Genomic DNA, 22,958 nt, shown 5'->3' on the forward strand with positions numbered 1-22,958 from the left:
CCTCTCCAGCCACAGTACTTCTTTATACTTCTTGAAACACACCAAGCCCACTCCTGCCACCCAGGTCCTTTCCACTGGCTGTCCCCTCTTTCTTGTTTTTGTTTTTTTTTTTTTTTCTAGATAGGTACATGACTATCTTCCTCACTTCCCCTATGGCTTGGTGTCAAGGTTATCTGCTCTGAAGAGGTCTTTCCTGACCCCTCTTTTCAAAACAGTGACAGCTGAACCCAAGCACTCCCTAGAACTGTCTCTGCTTTATTTCTCTTCATAATATTTATCACTTTCTGATCACATCTGTAGCCTGTCACTCTTCAGAAGAGGCACTCCAGGAGGGAGAGGAAATGCTGCCAGAGTTGTTGACTGCTGTGTCCCTACTGCTGTCCCTAGCATCAGCATGAGGTCAGCATCCAGTCCAACAGACCGGGAAGGAGGGAGGGCACAAGAAAGGGGAGGCCATGTTCATGAAGGGTCCTGGGACGTGCCTGCATATCTGCCTCACTGACACCATGATATTGGGGTATGATTTGGAGATCAAACAGAAATAGTTCAGAACACGTAAATGAGGGGTAGTGAGACTGACGCACTTGCTTCACTTTGCAAGCTGGAGACCATTTCCTCTCTTCAGTGGTTTGATACTTTGCTTCTCTGTGGTCACTAAACTGAAGCTCTGTGGTTGCCAAGCAGGGTTTCTGGAAACATCTCAATGGGAGTAACGCGAAACCACTAACTCACCCACATGAGCTAGCACCAAAGCTAGTTGTTTACAATTCCAACCACCAAATGAGATGTCAGGGAAGGAGCTACTCCATGGAGGAATTGCAAGATGACAGGGAGAGGGAAATGATCTTTCCATTCCTGATCATTTGGTTTTGACCAAGACAGTAAGCTCCTCTGACCACTATAATTATCACTGTGTTTAATGGGCCACAGTAGATGCAGAAAAAAGAACGTCTTCCTTTTATGATTGACTTGTGTGGCTCTCCAGTTCTGAGTCCTCTGAAGTTGTAAAACTGTACTTACAGATTTGTGTTGGAAACATAATTCTGTGCACAGGCTTAGGATTCAGCGTATAAATCATGAATTAATATTTGGGTTCTGTCTCTCATAGCTGGATGATTTTAGGAAAGTCTCTAAAATTCCCCAAACAACTGCTTCATTCTAAACTAAAGCAGATAATTAAAATAAGGCTAATACATGCAATCATAATCAGAGCAGTGAGCATTTGTTAGGTACTTGTGACTGCCAGGTGCCGTGCCGGGTCAAAGCCTTCTATCTGTGTAACCTCAGACATGAAGCTTAACTGCCCTGCATTGTGCTCCACTTGTGGGTCTTACTCATCATCCAGAGGCCCCTGCGGTAAATATTTCCCAGTCATCCTATGCAGACTCCTCCCTCACCCACCTAACACTGGTGTGAGATTGCTTAGCATTTTTTAAGTAATATTTTATTGGTGCACTATAATTATACACTGCACTGAGATTCATGTCATATTTATTTATGTAGATAGCATAATTTGATCATTCTCATTCCCCAGCACCTCCCCTTTCCCTCCATCCTCCCTCCCGACCATTCACTTTCTCCACTCTACTGATCTCCCTTATTACTATTGTTATTTTATTATTGCATTATAATAAAATGTGTGTGTCTGCATGTGTGTGGGAGGGCTTCTTTGTCGTATTTTCATACATGGATATACCATAATGTTCTGCCTATTATTGCTCAGTTTTTTCCAGTATCTCAGACTAATATCAATTTCATCATAAACACCAAGGTCAACAAACTCAGCCTTTTCTAAATACCTTTTCTAAATACCTAACTTATTACAGTAGGTTACCATAGGTTATAGTAGGTTACTGCTGTCTAGGAAAGGAAGAAAGAAGAAAAATTAAGATAAGAAGAAGAAAATAAGCTCCTGTCCCTCTCAGGTCTCCTTAACTTTAGCTTCTTTACTCTTCTTCTGACACTGGAAACTCCTCAAGAAAGCATTCTGTGTACCCAGGGACTCCATGTGTCACCATATGCCCCAAACCAATTGAATTTCTAATGACCCTCAAAGCACCTACCATTGGCTTTGGCTTTGGTTTGAAAGCCAACTGCAGAAACAACATAAATTAACATATATTCATATACATAGAGAGTGTTTGCAGAAAGGCTGAGAGATGGAAAAAAATAAGGAGGCATCATTTCTAACCCTTGGGAGCTCTCATATAATGAAAAAAAAACTTCCAAACAACGATTTTATACGTGTATGTGTGTGTGTGTGTGTGTGTGTATTTGACTATGTGTGGGAGTGGAGAGGGGTGTTTGACAGTATTCTAAAGTGTTCTTACTTCCTCCTCAGCCTCAAGTCTCAGATGATCTCACTGATCATCCTCTGAGAATGAAACTGTAAAACCACCATCTCAGTAAAGGCTGTGATAGCAAAATATCACAGACTGGGAACGTCAATAACAGAATTCTTTTTTCTCAGACTTCTGGAATCTAGAAGTCCAAGATCAAGGTCCCGTCCCACTGGGTTCCTGTTAAAGGCCACTTCCTGGCGTGTAGATGACCAGCTTCCCTGTAATGTCCTCACATGGTGGGAAAAGAAATCTCAGGGGTATCTTCAATACATACATCACTTCTATTAGATCAGCGTCCCAAACTTATGATCTCATTTAACCTAAATCACCTCTTAAAGGCCATATCTCCACTACAGTTACATGGTGGGGGGTGGGGGCTAGAACTGCAACATGTGAATTGGGGATGGCTCAATTCAGTCCATAGCAACCATTCTTTGTCCATGGAAGCCCAGATGTACAAAGTCACATAAAGGAGATAATGTGAATACCAGTTCACCCTGATAAGGCATCAGCATGACAGAAAGTGATAATATATAATCAATGAAACAGTGTGTCAATCAGAAAAAGAGTGACCATGCAGAGAAGCCTGGGTAAAAGTTTAGATGTGCTCAGTGGGAAGCAGAACTTTGAGTCCGAATGAACTCTGTTAGCTAGCTGGGTCACCTGTAAAGCAGAAGGAAGGTGGCCTTGAGGTGGGGTGTGAGGATGTCCCATTCTCATCATTAGCTCAATCCTCATTGTGAGACAAACTTCACCAAATGCCATTCACAGAACTCACCCACCCTCCTTGCAGAGATTCACTTGCACCAGCCTCCTGACTCTAAAGTGACTTCTCATAAAGACTGGCACTGGGGAAACATGTCCAGGCCCTGAGACAACCAATTAATAAAGTTGACTTTGGTAACAATTTGACTTCCAAAGGACCTTCACAACAATAAAGAAAGAGCTGTTTACATCAAAAGGAACCTTAGTGGCTACCCAGTATTTCATTCTCATTGCAAATTACTTGTGATAGCTAATGGTAGAGGGGTGTCATGACCAATTGGTTAGTATGAGTCAGTCCTCAAAGCAGCTGTCCACTAGACAGTTGACCCAGGTCTTGGAGCAGAGTGATCTTCTCAAAGTCAGTGATGCCCTTACCCAACATCATCCTTGCCCAGCACCAATTCACTTCCTCTCCACGTGGTCAGCCCTTCCTCTCTCTACCACTTTCTACACAAAGACTGAGGCTAGTGTTGAGTGACAGGAAAAGCAGCATGCTGTGAAAACGAAAGCAGGTGAGGCTACTGTTTGCAGAGTTGGGAAAAGCACCAGAGAAAAGGAAGAGGTTACCTTGGCCTGGGAGGATGAAAGGGATTTCTGTAAGGGAAGATGAAGGGTGAAAAGGAGGAAGAAGCAGATGGGAGATGGATAAACGAAGGCTTCATAAAGTGTGAAAAGAGAGGAAAGAAAAAAACACTCCCCTGTCGTTCACAGGACTTGGGATTGAGCACAACATTGTGATGACAAAGTTGCGAGAAACAATTGTCTGTATCTGGGGGAACATTTCAGGGAAGTGTCAATTGTTTTGACAGAAAATTATCTCAAAGTTTCTGGGGGATATACAAACAATAAAAATCTGGGGTTCAAGAGGGGGGTCTGGCAGGGTCCTCTTCAGCCACTACATCCTTTCTCCTAAGTCTGCTTTCTCCATTTAATGACCAGTTTGAACCCCTGCACTGGCAACTTGAGGCTGCACGTCTCTTGTACACCCCAACATCCCATCTCCCTTTCACTGCATCTCCACTTTCCTACTTGGTCTCCTCATTCCATTTCCCCATAACCATAAACCAATATTTCACTTCTTGTGCTGACAATGGCAGGACTGGAGAGTAACTGTGGAATTCAGACATGACTGATAATCGAGGTCCTATCCCATTGCTGTAGGTTCAACCTGGCACCAAACCAGCACTGGCACAAAACAAGTGAGACAACTCTCTAATGGGTCCCTCAGACCACAGATGTCCTTTGCCTCATCCCCTCTGGAAAGCTACAAACAAAATAAGTTACACCAAGGATATTTGGCAAGCCTCTGATTGTCCTTGCTGTACACCAGATTGGTCACATGCCAACCCCTTCCTTCCTCCTCCTTTCTTCCCCCATTCCATTAAAGTTGTAGAAAGCCTTAGGCTATTCATGAGAAACAGATGTGCAGATCCAAGATACAGACTAACTGACTTCAAGACTCTCAGATGACGTGAATTCAGTAGGACTTCTGTATTTTAAAAAGCAGGAAAAAAAATCAGATTTTAGATTAGCATCAGGCTTGGGCTAGGGCAGCTACACCTGCCTAAACTTCTTTGTAAGTTCACTTACCATCATATTAAAGGAGATTTCATTTCTAAATGAAAATTTATATATTAACAAAAGGTTGATTCAATTAAATCCTAGAGAAAATTCATGACAAAAACACTAACAAAAATTCTATTCATGTGAGTATACATATTTCCATGATTAGTGTTTACATTAAACAAGTGCTGGTTGAGCTCAGACTGCCTGTTAGGTATAAAGCTAAGCCTTGGATACAGAAGGCAAATTAGAGGATTCTCTCCCGGTCATGCCCGTTCTCTACATTAACCCATCCTAGTAGAGAAGATAATTAGGGGTATAGTGCTTCTCTACCAGTTGATAAACTCTGGATCCTTAGGTAGTGGGAGAGGCCCACACAGTATAAACAGTAGTAGAGAGAGAAGCAGGGGAGGAGGGGAGGGTGGACAGAGCTATACACTTGACTGCAGGTAATCCTAGGGGTTATTAGCTGCAGCTCAGTCCCTCCATCCTCTGCAGAAAAAAAAAAAAAAAAAGAAACCAGCAGATAAATGACACTTGAGTGATGAGAACCTCAATATTAGGTAAAATAATTGATACTAGTCTCTATCTCCTATCTCCTATAACTGTAGAAGGGAAGTAAAAGATTCTTTTGTAAGAATGATAAATTTTTAAAAAAATGGCCAAATTAAAACATAAAAATCAAATGATCCAGAATAAACTATTCTTGAAGGACTCTTCTTATTTCAGGATTTCTGTATTTAGCCTGTGAGCAAACAGCCAACACCCACTAACCATCCTTCCTCCATCACTTCCAGAAAGCTTCCTAAGAAGCCTCTTTACCAGATAGGACAGAATAGCCAAAAGCACACAGCCACACTTCAGGTCTGTGTTGGTCACATTTCCTGGCTTGGCTAATGAGCTATCCTCTGCCAGCCAGGACACTGCCTCAACATGATATGTGCCCATCCCCCACACATTGATTCCCCTCCACTCTTCTAAGCTGCTAGGGGATCAGACTTAGAAGCTTTGCAAGAATAGCTCTAATATCTGATTGCCTCAGGCTGTGTTGTGCAAGGCTGTCTCCCCAAAGCTCATAGCTTGAGCATAGTCACCTTCTCACCCACCTCCACTTCCAAGCTCTCCATTTATAGCACCTAGTCTAGGCAGCATTCAAATACCTACACACATTCAAACAAAGGGGAAAACAGTTCCACAGTGCTCAGTTTGATTGCAGTTAATTTAAAAATCCTTCTAACTGGAAACTTAAGTATATCAAAGCCAAGAAGTCCACTTATTTTTGCTTATTGGATAATAAGTAAAAAGATAATGAAGATTAATTTCAGTATAGAGTTCAACATGTTACCTCACCATACTGAAATAATTTAGTAATTCACAAACTCTGCATTTTGTTTAGTGGAAACACATAATTTAAATTTGCATACAAGAGTAAGTTTTACGGGCTGGGGATGTGGCTCAAGTGGTAGCGCGCTCGCCTGGCATGCGTGCGGCCCGGGTTCGATCCTCAGCACCACATACAAACAAAGATGTTATGTCCGCCAATAACTAAAAATAAATAAATATTAAAAAAAGAGTAAGTTTTACAAAAAAGATTTCATAAATGTTAATGTTCAAGAAAAACACAGTTAAGTAATTTACTGAGCAGTGGTACCCTAACATAGTAAAGTATCCAAAAGAATACAGCCACACAATCTTCTGAGCCTTCATGATCCCATTACCCACCCCCCTGAAAGACCTAAATAAATTTAATAATCAATAGACTTTTATTTGAATAATAAACCCCAAATCCCAGTTAAATAGTTTTCTGTTCAATTCTAACAGTAACCTGGAATAGAGAAACAGTTAACTTTCTTACTTTAACACTGAAATATACTTTACTGCCATTACTGCAGGAATTTAAAAAAATAAAAACTTCTGATTACATTCATTATTCAAATCATGATTTGGTAACTGGATGGTGATAGGACTTAAAATTAAATCCATCATAGAAATACTAGCTTTGTCTCATAATTACATTTGACTGACTAACCTTGTTGAAATACTAAAGCTGAATCACTTATTTCTTAATTTATTTTTAGAGAATGCAAGCAAAGCTGCTCATATACACACACTTACATAACCTCACACATAGAAGGAAGACCCAACCCTGTCAAAGTCAAAGGGAGACACACCGTCATAAATTTCTTAGGCACACTAATGTACATGATTTGTCTATTAAAAAAGAGACAGACAGACTAACTGACAGAGACATTTAAACAAAAAGTTAAATGGAAGTTAAAGTCCTCATTTGTTTGCCAGGGATTGGAAAAAAAACTCATTCAACAGAGCATTTAATGTCTTAAAATGTCTTAGAGAGGCTGTTTGTAACAGTTTTTAAATACTTAGAGGTCAACTTGAAACTAATGGGAACCCTGGGTGCAATCGATATTACATTAATTTGAATTCTTGTAAATGACATTCTCCTTATCCAAGCTAACCACAAAAAATGACCCCTGACCAAATTTTCCAAGGGCACAGAATACATTTTAAAAAGGAAAAGAAGGAAATGAAACTGGAAAGTGCAAGCTCTGGTCTCACCTCAGGCTCTTCTTGTGCATCCACTCTGAGAGGAGGTTTCTGGAACTCAAAGATGCCCTGGCTGGAGGCCCGATGGTCCTCAGCGGGAGAGGAGTAAACCTCCTCTGAGTCTGTTTCCACTGCATGGAGATGGCTTGCTTCTTCCTGGCTCCAGTCCAGTTCTTCTTCAGACTGTTTCAAAGAGCTGCTACTACTTTTGGGAATGATCCCTGCAGTGGATAGGCTGCTGGGAACCGAGGTGTAGGACGACTGGGGACCTGAGTAGGGTCGACCCTCTGGAACCAAGTCCTCAGCCTCTAGGAGGTCAGGAACAGAGAGGCTGAGCCTGCGGTCCAAATGGTGGCTTGCCCTTAAGTCTAAGGGCTTGTTTGGATTCTTCTTTACCTTCTTCTTGCTCAAATTGATTAGCAATGGCCTGGTCCGCTGTTTTAATGAGTCCCAGACAGATGGTTTATCCAGATCCATGGTTGCATGAAGAACAAAAGAATTCACTCTTCAAAAGAGTGTGCCTCTATTGAAAACAACTTCGGTGACTCCTATAAAACAGAACATAAAGAGAAAACATGAGCCTTCTCGGTGGGTTCAGGGCACATCAAGTGGGAAAAGACTCAGAAATCCCATGCTATCTTCTGAGTGATCAAGATTCAAAAATTCAATCATAACTTCTACAAATGCCAGGAAAAGCATTTTTCTTCTAATATTCTTTTTATTAGCATGTTATAGTTGTACACTGGGAATAGAAAGAACTTTTAAGAAAGAACTTTTTAAGATTTTTATCAGAGCCATGATAGAAAAGTTGGAAGCAGTGAATGAGGCAGTCAAGTTGATCCAAAAGAAAGCTTCCTAGGAAGACCACTGTTTATTCCCTTTCCTGTAAAAGCAAAGCTAAAGACAATTACTAGAACAGTGCAAGGGGCAGTTCATCAGCATGATTAGGGGCAGGGGACTCCCTTTAAATCAGGGTCAGCCAACAGCTTCCCTTGTGGGCCACTTATTAAATATTTTTACACTTTGTGGACAGGTACTATGTGCTGCAACTTCTCACCTCTGCACTTGTGACCTCCAAGATGACATAAACATCACCTACATGAAAGAACAGGGCTGTGCTCTAAAAAACTTCATTGGTAAAAACAGGTAGCAGACTAGCAGTCTGGTCACCAGCGGTCACTTTAAACATGCCATCTTCCTCTCCAGAGTCAAGTATGTGTTTTGAAGGACAAAAATATGCTCACACCAAATTGGATTCTGCCTAGCATCTTTAAAATATATAACAACAACAACAACAAAAAAAAATGAGCGACTAGAGAGAAAAACATTTGTAAAAAAGTGGGAGTTCTGTCTTCATCCATAACTGGCAAAACTTCCACACTGGAACCCTCACAAGAGCAAGCCTCAGAAACTCAGTCTGAGGACATGAGGGGGGAGAAAAGTGATTCTCACCAACAATTGGATGTGAACAATAAAAAGGCTTCACAAATAAATATGCCATCACAAAGGGTGGTAAATGCTGCTGTCCAAAAGTAGGGCTTCAGAGATGACAGGTCAAATTTAGCAGAGATCAAATCAAAATCAAATTTGGAAAAATAACCTTATTTTATGTGCCAAATGGCTCATCATAAATCGTTTCAATGTGAAAAGATCTGGCCAGGCCACTGGGACCTGCCCTATAATGACTTTGCCACATTTGGCTGAGAAAGAGAAGTCAGGAGTCTCCACAAAACAGATTTTTCTAAAATCAAGAACTCAATGTTTTTTGTTCTCCTATCCAACTGAGTTAAGGAGAAGATACTGAATCATTGAAAAGAAAAGGCCAGTGAGTCCACACATCAGGGTTCCTATGGCCATTTGCCTGGTGAAAGTCAAGGCATTATTCTCTACAATGACCATCAGTACAAGATGAACTCAGTTCCTTCAGTGAGAACCGGGCAATGCTGGAATCAAGGTATTGGGCTCTCGAGACCAATTCCAGGTTAGAATTCTTCTCTGCTTTGTTACATTCTACTGAGATGTTTGAGAGCAAGTAACCTCACTAAGGCCAAGTTTTATCACCTATAGCTTGAGAATTAGATTACCTAGTTTACAGATAAAACGATAAGCATAAATCATAGTATCTGCTGAATTAACATGTTCAGCCAAGGAAAGCTTTTTTTTTTAATCATTATCACTATTGTCATTATGCCTACTTTAGATAACTTAGTCAAGTTACATAAGAGCTCTATATCTCATTATTGTTCCTACTTCATAGATTAACTTAATACTAAGTATTTCTGGGACTGTGGTAAGAACTGAATGAATTCATTCAGATAAGAACACTGCTTATCATAAATAAGTGTTTAATACAATTTTAGCTATTTTTATTAACTACTTCATAGTGGATTATTCTGACTTTAAATATTCAAAATATTTTATGACATTTTGCTGACATTGAAAAATTTATTCTAAACAGAAACTTGTATTTCACATTAGCAAAACACAAATACATTATCCAAGTCATGTATTGTACCTTGCAGATATGTTAAGGTGCATGGTTTCTATGTTTGCTTATAAATATTTTCCTTCAATTAGCATGCAATGGAGGTGGGAGATATAGCACACTACCTAACACAGGAGAGGACTTTGAGAAAGGAAAAAGCCAAGCCAACAGATATATCTGGTACATTCACCATGTGACAGGCACCATAAAGGTCCCAGGACACCCATCACAGTCTTGAGAAAAATATCCTAGGAATGAGAAACAAAAGAATACAAATAAAAGCTCTGAGCAAAAGAATTTATACAAATTCCAAGCTAATTTCAACCAGATAGTTTTTGACCAAAAGAAACATTATTCTGATCAACTAAAAAGTGAATGCAGAGGAAAAAACAACAATTTAAGTAACTAAAAGGTTGTAATGAAAGTAACATGTATTAGAAATATAAAAATGAGAGGGTAGCCAGTCACAGGTGAGCAAGAACAATGGGATTAGGGTTGCTTATAACACATGTGCTATGAAGTCTCTGACCACAAAGACAACAGCACATGGGTGGGAGAAACAGAGTACACTTCAGGTGATAAGGAACAAAAGATGGAAACTTTGACAGGTGTAGCAATGCTCAAGACTCACTCATGTGACAGAATATGATGAAACACTGTGATGTGTAAAACAGTCAAGTAGAGGATTATGGATTTCAGACAAGTAATGAGAGTGAGAGTCAAAGACAGAGGCAGGCACACAGATATCCCCCCCAGTTCAAATCCCACATGATTTCACAGAGATTGTCCCTGCACCTCCTGACACAGACTTATCAAGAGTGTGTTTTCAAAATGCTTATTCCTGGCTTCTACCAAATAAAGTGAACCCAAGTCCCAAGAATTTCCTTGCTGAATATTGCACAGACTCAAGGTTACCTATCCAACTTCCAGAGATGCTTGCATTCCCCTTCAGAGGAAATGAGGGAAACCTGATTATTTTATGGAAAGGCTGAGAAGAAATAACCTCTCACACAATGGAGAGGTTTTGAATCTCCAAGAAACACAACAACAACAAATAATGTGATGGAAAACAGAAAAGGTTGAAATGAACAAAAAGCATCTCTGAAGAATGCGTTCTCTGTGTGAAAACATTGTTTTTCCATGTAAATGGTCCCAGTGAAATACATAGCCTCCATCTCTTTTGGGGGATCAGGGGGAATTGGTAGAAATGGATACAATATTGGAACATTGCAACATTTTCAAGAGCTAGTCCAGGTGGAAGCAGGGATATGCTTAGGATCACTGGATGCTGGAGACAACAGTTTCATCATCTTAATTTAATAAATATATATATATTATGTATTTTTTTATTTTTTAAATCACCTTAAAGGAAAATAGGCATTTCTTCCCTTTCATGTATAGTTTTGTAACTTTAGCACACATAAAGATTTGTTTATAACCATCACAATAAGGAGAAGGATCTTCCCCTTAGAGTTATACCCACCTCAGAATCCCCCATCCAATAATCATTGATCTCTTCCTCATCATTATAATTCAATCTTTTTGAAAATGTTTTATAAATAGAATAATAAAAAAACAGGTTTTTTTGCTCAACATAAGACCCTTGAGAATCACCCAAGTTGGTGCAGGAGTCAGTCATTGATGAATATTCTTCACTGCTGAGAGTATCCCATGGTCTGAGTGTATCAGAATTTATCTATTACACCTTAATGGACATATGAATGGTTTCCAGTTTTGAGCTCCTAAAAATAAAACAGCTGTAGATTTCAGATGTTTAATTTTCACTTTTCTAAGGGGTGTGATAATGGAAACCTTTTTATGTATTTATTTGCTATTTTTATGTGTAGTTTAGCAAACTACAAGACTTTTACCCAATTTTTTAAAATTGGGCTGCTCGCTTTCTTTTTACTGATATATTTTGGGTACAAGGCCTTTGTTAGAGTCTGTAAACAAGTCAGGATGGCCCCTGGCAAAATGCCAGGGGCCATACAGACTGGGCCATGGCTCTCAGCAGGCCTTTCTTGAACACATAACTTGTAAATATTTACCATTTTATAGATTGACTTTTTTTATTTTAATGGTATCTTATGATCAAATTTTGGTTTTTAATTTTCAGTTTTAAAGCTTGATGAAGGTTAGCAGATACTATTTTTTCTTTTATGGAAAATACTTTCTGGGTCAGTCATGTCTCCAAACTTATTGCTTAACTCCAGTTAACAAAAGTTTCCCTCATTTTCTACTAATAATTTTATAGTTGTACCTTTTACATTGGGATTTATGATCTATTTTGTGGGAGTTTCTACATAAGGTTTTGATTTCATCAAAGTTCCTTTTTAACATATGGATGGCAATTTTTTCTAATATCATTGCCTCATTTTTCCACTGAATTAATTTGCATTATCCTGAACATCAAATGCCACATTAATGTGGGCGTGTTCTTTGGGTCTATTCTGTTCTAGGAATCCATGTGGCTACCAGTTTTTCAGTGCTATCTTGTTTTGATTACTGTGACATGCTAGTCTTAAAATCAGGAAGTGCAACTCTTCTAAATTCATTATCTCCCTACCTTGCTTATCTACTCTAGTTCTTCTGTACTTCTGTATAAATTTTAGAATAATTTCATCTATATATGCCAAAGAAAATCCTGCTAGATTTTTATTGCATTTTATTAACCTACAGATGAGTTTGGGAAGTACTGACATGTTTACTAGGTTAAGTCTTCCAATATAAGTATATTGTATTGCTATGTATTTAGATCTCCTTTGGTTTCTCTCATCAGTATATTCTGGAGTGAGCATACATATCCAGTATGTTTTATTAGACTTACAAGTATTTCATTTTTGTTGAAATGAGAGCATATTTTTTTCATTATTATTTTCAATTGTACAATGCTAATGTAGAGAAATACAATTGAATTCTGTGTGCTGACCTTGAATCCTTTTTTAAAAAATATTTTGTTGTTGTAGATATATACAATATCTTTTTTATTTATTTATTTTCATGTGGTGCTGAGGATGGAACTCAGTGCCTCACACGTGCTAGATAAATACCCTACCACTGAGCTACAACCCCAGCCCATAACCTTGAATTTTTTTAACTTGCTAAATCTACTTAGTTTTATAATTTTTATTAGATTCCTTTGGCTATTCTATCTTGAAAAAAACATGTTTTCTGTAAATGCGGATATTTTTATTTCTTCCATTTTATATGATAAACCTTCATTTTTTTGCCTTATTAAACTGCTTAAAGACTTCCTGTAAATGAGAGTGAAAGTTCTTATAATTTCTCTGATCTTGAAGAGAATGCATTCAACCTTCCATTATTAATTAAGATGTTAGCCTTTTATCAATTTATTGACTTTTTCCCCCAAGAAAAAAGTTTTGCTTTAATTATTTCACTATTTTCAACATCATACATGTTTGCTTATGACTTTATGACTTCCTTTCTTCTGCTTGACATTGGCTTCATTTTCTCTTTTGACTTTAAGGTGGTAGCTAAATTCAAAAGGTGAAAAACTATAGCCCAGCAGATAAGATCCACAAAACCACCTGTTTTTGCACATAAAGTTTTAATGAATATAGCCACACCCATCAGCTTACACATTGGCCATAGCTTCTTTTGTACTTCAATGGCACAGTTTAACACTTACTATATGCTTCAAAGCTTAAATATATACCATATGAACATTTACCAAGAAAGTTTGTCAACCACTGGTTTCAAATGATTGATCTGAGCCCTTTCTTCATTTTGAAAATAAAGTTTAAAACTACATATTAGCTGCATTCCATAAATTGTGCTATATGGTATTTTCATCTAGATCAAAAACTGTCTAATTTACTTGAAACTTCCTCTTTGAGCCATGTATTACCTGTAAGGATATAATATTTCCACTTTCATTTTTAAGTTTTTCCTTTTCTTGGTTTAGCTCATTTTTTATTCCTTCTTGCATGTTTGTGTCTCCAATATTATATAGAGCAACTTAGATATAGTACAAGGAACTTTTTAAATTGATTTTAAAAAAATGACAGCAGAATGCATTACAATTCTTACTACACATACCACAATTTTTCATATCTCTGTTTGTATATAAAGTATGTTGACACCCAATTTGTGTCTTCATACATGTACTTCGGAATATGATGTCTAACACATTCCATCATCCTTGCTAATCCCCTGCCCCCTTCCTTACCCTCCCACCCCTCTTCCCTATCTACAATTTATCTATTCCTCCCATGCTCCCCATCCCTACCCCATTATGAGTCAGCCTGCTTATATCAGAGAAAACATTTGACATTAGTTTTTTGGGGATTGGCTAACTTCACTTAGTATTATCTTCTCCAATGCCATCCATTTACCTGCAAATGCTATGATTTTATTCTCTTTTATTGCTGAGTAAAATTCCATTGTGTATATACGCCACTTTTTATCCATTCATCCACTGAAGGGCATCTAGGTTGGCTCCACAGTTTCGCTATCGTGAATTGTGCTGCAATAAACATTGATGTGGCTGTGTCCCTGTAGTGTGCTATTTTTAAGTCCATTGGGTATAGACTGAGGAGATGTATAGCTGGGTCAGAAACTCTGTGTCTAATAGAAGGAAAAGTAGGCCCTAATCTTCATCATGTGGGATTAGGCCTCACCTTCCTTAATAAGAGTACTAAAGTGCAAGAATTAAAACCAAGAATCAATAAATGGGATGGAATCAAACTAAAAAGTTCCTTCTCAGCAAAAGAAACAATCTGTAAGGTGAACAAAAAGCCTACATCCTGGGAGCAAATCTTTTTTTTTTTTTTTTAATTTTTTATTGTTGGCTGTTCAAAACATTACATAGTTCTTGATATATCATATTTCACAATTTGATTCAAGTGGGTTATGAGCTCCCATTTTTACCCCATATACAGATTGCAGAATCACATCAGTTACACATCCATTGATTTACATATTGCCATACTAGTGTCTGTTGTATTCTGCTGCCTTTCCTATCCTCTACTATCCCCCCTCCCCTCCCCTCCCCTCCCCTCCCCTCCCCTCCCCTCTTCTCTCTCTGCTCCCTCTACTGACATTCGTTTGTCCCCCTTATATTATTTTTCCCCTTCCCCTCACTTCCTCTTGTATGTACTTTTGTATAACTCTGAGGGTCTCCTTCCATTTCCATGCATTTTCCCTTCTCTCTCCCTTTCCCTCCCACCTCTCATCCCTGTTTAATGTTAATCTTCTTCTCCTGCTCTTCGACCCTACTCTGTTCTTAGTTACTCTCCTTATATCAAAGAAGACATTTGGCATTTGTTTTTTAGGGATTGGCTAGCTTCACTTAGCATAATCTGCTCTAATGCCATCCATTTCCCTGTAAATTCTATGATTTTGTCATTTTTTAATGCAGAGTAATACTCCATTGTGTATAAATGCCACATTTTTTTTATCCATTCATCTATTGAAGGGCATCTAGGTTGGTTCCACAGTCTAGCTATTGTGAATTGTGCTGCTATGAACATAGATGTAGCAGTGTCCCTGTAGCATGCTCTTTTTAGGTCTTTAGGGAATAGACCGAGAAGGGGAATAGCTGGGTCAAATGGTGGCTCCATTCCCAGCTTTCCAAGAAATCTCCATACTGCTTTCCAAATTGGCTGCACCAATTTGCAGTCCCACCAGTAATGTACAAGTGTACCCTTTTCCCCACATCCTCGCCAGCACTTGTTGTTGTTTGACTTCATAATGGCTGCCAATCTAACTGGAGTGAGATGGTATCTTAGGGTGGTTTTGATTTGCATTTCTCTGACTGCTAGAGATGGTGAGCATTTTTTCATGTACTTGTTGATTGATTGTATGTCCTCCTCTGAGAAGTGTCTGTTCAGGTCCTTGGCCCATTTGTTGATTGGGTTGTTTGTTCTCTTATTGTCTAATTTTTTGAGTTCTTTGTATACTCTGGATATTAGGGCTCTATCTGAAGTGTGAGGAGTAAAGATTTGTTCCCAGGATGTAGGCTCCCTATTTACCTCTCTTATTGTTTCTTTTGCTGAGAAAAAACTTTTTAGTTTGAGTAAGTCCCATTTGTTGATTCTAGATATTAACTTTTGTGCTATGGGTGTCCTATTGAGGAATTTGGAGCCCGACCCCACAGTATGTAGATCGTAGCCAACTTTTTCTTCTATCAGACGGCGTGTCTCTGATTTGATATCAAGCTCCTTGATCCATTTTGAATTCACTTTTGTGCATGGCGAGAGAAAGGGATTCAGTTTCATTTTGTTGCATATGGATTTCCAGTTTTCCCAGCACCATTTGTTGAAGATGCTATCCTTCCTCCATTGCATGCTTTTAGCCCCTTTATCAAATATAAGGTAGTTGTAGTTTTGTGGATTGGTTTCTGTGTCCTCTATTCTGTACCATTGGTCCACCCGCCTGTTTTGGTACCAGTACCATGCTGTTTTTGTTACTATTGCTATGTAGTATAGTTTGAAGTCTGGTATCGCTATACCGCCTGATTCACCCTTCCTGCTTAGCATTGTTTTTGCTATTCTGGGTCTTTTGTTTTTCCATATGAATTTCATGATTGCTTTCTCTATTTCTACAAGAAATGCCGTTGGGATTTTGATTGGCATTGCATTAAACCTGTAGAGAACTTTTGGTAATATCGCCATTTTGATGATGTTAGTTCTGCCTATCCATGAACAGGGTATATTTTTCCATCTTCTAAGATCTTCTTCTATTTCTCTCTTTAGGGTTCTGTAGTTTTCATTGTATAAGTCTTTCACCTCTTTTGTTAGGTTGATTCCCAAGTATTTTATTTTTTTTGAAGATATTGTGAATGGAGTGGTTGTCCTCATTTCCATTTCAGAGGATTTGTCGCTGATATACAGGAATGCCTTTGATTTATGCGTGTTGATTTTATATCCTGCCACTTTGCTGAATTCACTTATTAGCTCTAATAGTTTCTTTGTAGACCCTTTTGGGTCTGCTAGGTATAGAATCATGTCATCTGCAAATAGTGATAATTTAAGTTCTTCTTTTCCTACTGGGAGCAAATCTTTACCCCTCACACATCAGATACAGCACTCATCTATAGGGTATATAAAGAACTCAAAAAGCTAAGGACCAAAAAAACAAATAACCCTATCAACAAATGGGCCAAGGACCCGAACAGACACTTCCCAGAAGACAATATACAATCAATCAACAAGTATATGAAAAAAATGTTCATTATCTCTAGCAATTAGAGAAATGCAAATCAAAACTACTCTAAGATATCATCTCACTCCAGTCAGAATGGCAGCTATTATGAAGACAAACAACAATAAGTGTTGGCAAGGATGTGGGGGAAAAAGGTATACTCATAAATTGCTGGTGGGACTACAAATTGATGCAGCCAATATGGAAGGCAGTATAGAGATTCCTTGGAAATCTGGGAATGGAAGCAACATTTTTAAGTTTTTCTTGAACCTTCCTTTTTGAACTAGGTTTTAGTCAAAAATAAAGTGTTACTTTCCAAATATTTGGAGAGTCCTCAGATATATTTTCACTAATTTCTAGCTTAACATCAGAAAACACATTTTACATATGATTTCTATTATTTCAAGTTTGTTAAGGTTTGATTTGTGACCCAGACTGTGGCCTATCTAAGACTGCTCCATATGACCTACAATTACTGTTGGGTAAAGTTCCATAAATGTCCATTTCATCTAGTCCCTAGATGGTTCCGTTCTACTACATCCTTGAGGATTTTTGACTATTACTTCTACTACTGAGAGAAGAGAGTTAATATTTTTTAACTACAACTATATATTTGTCTATTTCTCCTTTTATTTATATAGTTTTTTCTTCTGTATTTTGAAGCTCTGTGGTTAGTTGTGTACACATTGAGAACAGTTATGTGTCTTGCTGAACTGACCCTTTGGCCAATGTGCATTACCTGTCTTTCTTCCTCAAAATTTTCTGTGTCTTGAAGTTTGTCTTGTATTATTTTAATATACCCATTCCAGTTTTCTTTTAATTTGTATCTCTGTGGTATTTTTCCACCTTTTGCCTTTGAGCTACCCATACCATTACCTATATCTTACAGAAAGTACATAGTTAGACAAATTACATAAAATGACCTAACTATCTCTATCTTTTAGTTGGTTTCTTTAGACCATTTATATTTAACATTACAACTGATTTATTTGTTTTGGGGCCTATTTTACTCTTTGCTTCCCATTTGTTCCTTTGTTTTTCATTCTTCTGTTTCTCCTTTTCCTACATTCTTGGGGGTTATCTGAACTTTTTCTTATTGTTCCGTTTTGTCAATTGTAATTTTGACTGTACTTCTTTGCACACATTTTTTAGGGGTTGCTGTATGGGTTACAACAGGCGTTGTTAGCTTTTCACACCCTACTGAGAATATTTTGATACTTTAATTGGAATAAATAAGACCACTTGCATTTGTTTTCTATTGCTATCATAAAAATTAATGAGAAACTTAACGGTGTAACAAGATAAATTATCTTTCGGTTCTAGAGTTCAGAAGTCAAAACAGTTCTCAGTGGGCTAAAAATCAAGGTGCTGTGAAGGCTGCATTCCTTCCTGGAGGCTCTGAAGGAGAGTTCAGTTCCTAGATATTCCATTCCTAGGCAGAATTCCATTCCTGGCTGTGAGGACCAAGGTCCACAATGTTGCTGAATGTCAGCCAAGGGCAGTTTTCAGCTTTCAGAGGCTGCCCACATTCCTTGACTCATGGTCCATCCCTCCATCCACAGAGCTAGAAATAGCAGCTGAATTCCTTCTCATGGCACATCACTCTGACTTATTATTTTGCTACCTTTTCCTTTTTGAGACTCATGCTGTTTGATTGGGCCCACCAGAAAACTATATAGACTACCTCCCTATATCAAAGTTTATAGTTTGAATTGCATCTACAAGTCTTTTTTGGCATGAAATACATTTTCAGAGGATCCTGGGATTAGGATGTGGGGATGGATATAGGAATGGGGAGAGAGACTGTTCTATCTACCATAATAACACATAGCTCTCCAATCTGATTAATAAATTGTCATATATTAATCTATATACATTGAAAATTTTCACAATGTTTGCCTGTTTATTTCAGCCATGAACTATACTGACTATAATTTAAAAGAAGAACCTATTGTATTTATCATTTGTTCCATTCTAGATACTCTACATTTTCTTCTTGCACCATTTTTCATCTAAGAAATCTCGTTAATTGATTTTGTAGTAGTTCTGCTAGCTCCAAATTCTTTCATTTTTTCCTTATGTGAGAAAACCCGTTTCACCTTGAACTCCTGAATAATATTTTAGCTGAACATTTGATTCTGCACTTTTGCTTTAGAACTTTAAAAATGGGGTGCCATTTCCTTTTAGCCTCCATGATTTCTGACATGATATCTCAGTCATCTGAATCTGCTGTCTCTATAAATTTATCATTACTCCTATTATTTTCAATATTTTATCTTATAGTTTTGATAAGTTTAGGATGTGTCTTAGTATATGTTTCTTTATATTAATTTCATTCAGAGCTAGCTTAGTTTCCTAAATCTACAAATTTGTCTTTGGCCAAATATAGAAAGTTTTCATCTATTATTTCTTTAAATACTTTATAATTGTTCAGCTCCACTCACTTTCTTCCTTTCCTTCTAACACTCCCATGATATAAATAGTATGTCTTTTGTTACTGCCCCAGAGTCCACCCATCTCTGTTCATTTTTTCTCAATATTTTGCTCTATTACATTCAGATAGGATAATTTATTGCTTTGTGTTCAGTTTTAAAGACCCCTCTGATATTTCCATTCTGCTATTAAATCCATATAGTAAAATTATTGGATTCTTTTTGGAAAAGAGATAGAGATATGAGGTGGCTATCATATTTTCAGTTCTAAGATCTCCATTTGATTCTATTTCACATCTCCTATTTATTGATACTTTCTATATTGATGTTTATTTCAGGATTCATGATTATTCACTCAAAACATTTATATAATAGTTCCTTTTACACAGTATTTTTATAATCATGTATTGATTACCTTCTTCCATATAATTCAAAATTTTTGTCATTGTTCATATGTCAATAAGGATTGTACCTAGGGCATTTTCAATGTTTTCTTATGAACCTGTGGTTTATTTAAATTTATGGAGAATGTTGATATCATTGCCTTAGGAGGCATTTGATCTGGTTAGCCTCTAGACATAAATTACAATCTAGTTTCTGTGGGCTCTGATTATAGTATCAGTCTACTTTTTATAAGCTATGCAGACCCATTTGGATCTTCTTTATACTGTACAGCATAGAGGTAAGTCTGGGACTCCATTGGAATTCTATTTCAGTTAGCTTTTTTCACTATTGTGACAAAAAGACCTGACAAGAACAATTTTAGAAGAGAAAAAGTTTATGTGGGGGCTCACAGTTTTGGAAGTCTTGGTCCAGCAAAAGCAGTTAACAATGTAAAACTACAGGGGCCAAAGCAATGGAACAAGGGAGTATCTTCAAGTGGCAGTTCTAAACCACAAATTTGTTTTGTTCTTCTTTTAAAATTTCTAGATCTTTTGGCAATTATTATAGAAGTGGGTTGTTTCTGGGAAGAAAAAAAAATGGTAGACTCATCTCCTGTTCAGTGGTATTTTAATTCTGGTGTTCCTTAATCCACTTGTGATATTTACTTTATTCCATCTTATCCAGAACCAGGGCTATTTTAATAAGTTTTGCAAATGTGTTCTGTCCATAATTTCCAAATGCATGTAAGCAGTACAGAACCATGTATATTGAATTGCAAACATATAACACAAAAACCTGTGCTCAGAAAAAATAAGGTTCTTAAAGATGTACATAAAGCTAACATACTGTTGGACTATCTCTTTTGTCCATAAAATTGCTATTCCTTCAATATACAGTGTGTTCTCCAGAGTAAAAGAAAACTTAAAAAAAAATAAATCAAAGATTAGGTTTGAAGAAAAGCCTGGGGAGAAAAATCCAATTATTTGAATATTTTAATATATCTAGGTTTCCTTAATTAAAAGCATACTTAAAAAGAAATGTGTTATCTGATCCATTTTATATTAAGACACAAGTTCACAGGTTATTGTTCTGAACACCTAGAGGGCTACATATTATAATGCAAACTGTTATAACTCAGCAGGATAAGGATGTTGACAACAATTAATTGAATATTTCAAAACAGTTAGCAATGTGGATTTTGATGTCCCCAACAGAAAGAAATTATAAATGTCTAAAGCGACAGATATGCCAGTTACCTAATCTGATCATTACACATTGTACACAGGTATGGAAATGTCACACTGTACTCTGTATGTATGAATACTCTGTGTCAATTAAAAATCTTAAAATTTTAAAAATACAAACAAAGCCTGGCCCAGTGGCACAGTCCTGTAATCCCAGCGGCTCGGGAGGCTGAGACAGGAGGATCACAAGTTCAAAGCCAGCCTTAGCCAAAGCGAGGTGCTAAGCAACTCAGAGACCCTGTCTCTAAATAAAATACAAAATAGGGCTGGGAATATGGCTCAGTGGTCGAGTGCTCCTGGGTTCAATTCCTGTTACCCCCCACCAAAAAAAAAGAAAAATACAAACAAAAATGTAGCCCACACTCCATCAAGCATCAGGACCAGAAGCACCATCTAAATAAGAAGCCTGTGCTACCCTATCCGATAAACTTCAGCTTTCACTTAATGAACAAAACAGCGTTCAGCCTTCTCCAAACCACTAATGGTAGGATAAGGACTTTACAGGAAACAGCCCCAAGTCAAGGAGCCTAATGGAAGTTTCATTTATTATGGTTTTAAACCAGACACCCTCCCCAGCTGGCTGCTAGCAATTGCCTAAATGGAAAAAGAACAATGAGCCTTTTAAACACCAGCCACAAAGTGTCTGATTGAACCTCGACCAGGATGCTATCTGAATAAGAGCCACCAGGAAGGAAAGAGTGTCTCAAAATGACAAAAGCCAAGTTTTGAAGAGCATATCACAGTTATTCAGTAACACTGATGCAAACTGTGCTTCTCCAAGTTCTTCTTAAGTGTAAACTGAAACAGCAATTGCTTTCACAATCTAAATATCAACTCAAATGAAAGAGCAGCAAGCAATGTTTTCTACCATTTTTTTAAAAAATCAAGTCATCTCCATCTAGAATTCTGGCAGGACAGAAAAATCCAACTAAATACATAATTTGGGAAATTTATCTTTATCTCATGAGAAGTAAGGGAAGGAAGAGAGAGGATTGTTCTGTGAATACCTGGTGCTCATAGTTTCTGTCAACTTTCAAGTTAGCCAGTATAAGAGTATGGGTACTAAACCTCTGAGATGACAAATGCAAATTTCTTCAGCACCTGTGGTTCACTTTGTGTCTAGAGAAATCACATCACTTTGAAAAGCTAAGTAGCAACCTGCAACCACACCAAGGATCACAGACTTGCCATTCCGCTTTCTCTTGTTTTATGGTCAAAAATTCCTTGTTAAGATCCAATAAGATTGTATTAACATTAAATACTAAACCAGAGGGCTTAGATACCATATTCCCCGCTCTGAGGTGTGATCTTACCTGATTTTTCTTGTTCTAAGTAATTTTAAAGCCTTTTAGCTTACACATCACCCTGCTATTTTCCATGTGACTCTCTTTATTATGATTTTCAGACCCTTGGACCTGCACTCAAAGACTCTCAGCTTTGGTTATGTATTTCCCCATGAACTTCTGATGCCATCATTTTATACTTAGTTTTTTTTTTTTTTTGCTCTTTTTTTTTCTTTTTTAACTATACAAACATATGGAAGTTTTTATAACACACAGATACTGGTGATGTAACCCATGAAATAAAAACAAATCCTTGGCACATCTCTGATGATTCTCTCATCAAGCCTTGCTAGAAGTAACCTTATCTTAAAATCATATTTATTACACCCATGTATTTTATTGAATATTATTTAGTGATATATACACATAGAACAAATTCTCATGATTATAAACATTTTTTATAAAAGTTATAAGTGGTATATTACTACATCCTTTTCGATCAATATTACTGTCAGGAAATTTATCCACAATGATAAATATAGTTTTATTAAAGCCATTTTAAAAGATGCATAGTATTTCATTGTGGGAAGATCTATAATTTATTGATTAATGTTCCTTCAGATGATACTTAAGATGCTTACCTTATTTTACCACTATGGAGACTTAAAGAAGTTTCATAGACTCTTCTGATGCACATTCCAGTTTCTCCCATAGTTTTTAAGTCAAAGATA

The 22,958-nt window shown here is 37.4% G+C and overlaps 1 protein-coding gene across 4 annotated transcripts in view; it reads right to left on the reverse strand.

Moving 5' to 3' along the window:
• Positions 1-22,958, reverse strand: part of Mctp2 (multiple C2 and transmembrane domain containing 2) — a 223,158-nt gene that overhangs the window by 154,949 nt on the left and 45,251 nt on the right. For all 4 annotated transcript variants that reach the window (XM_046436562.2, XM_046436552.2, XM_058576938.1 and 1 more), the window contains exon 2: positions 7,248-7,783. In XM_046436562.2, the coding sequence (XP_046292518.1) occupies positions 7,248-7,712 (465 nt within the window). In that variant the 5' untranslated portion in view covers positions 7,713-7,783. The remainder of the gene's footprint in view (positions 1-7,247; positions 7,784-22,958) is intronic.

Source organism: Marmota monax, unplaced genomic scaffold, assembly GCF_021218885.2.
Source record: "Marmota monax isolate L192 unplaced genomic scaffold, Marmota_monax_Labrador192_F-V1.1 WCK01_AAM20220418_F8-fsc00005, whole genome shotgun sequence".
Classification (NCBI taxonomy): Eukaryota; Metazoa; Chordata; class Mammalia; order Rodentia; family Sciuridae; genus Marmota; species Marmota monax.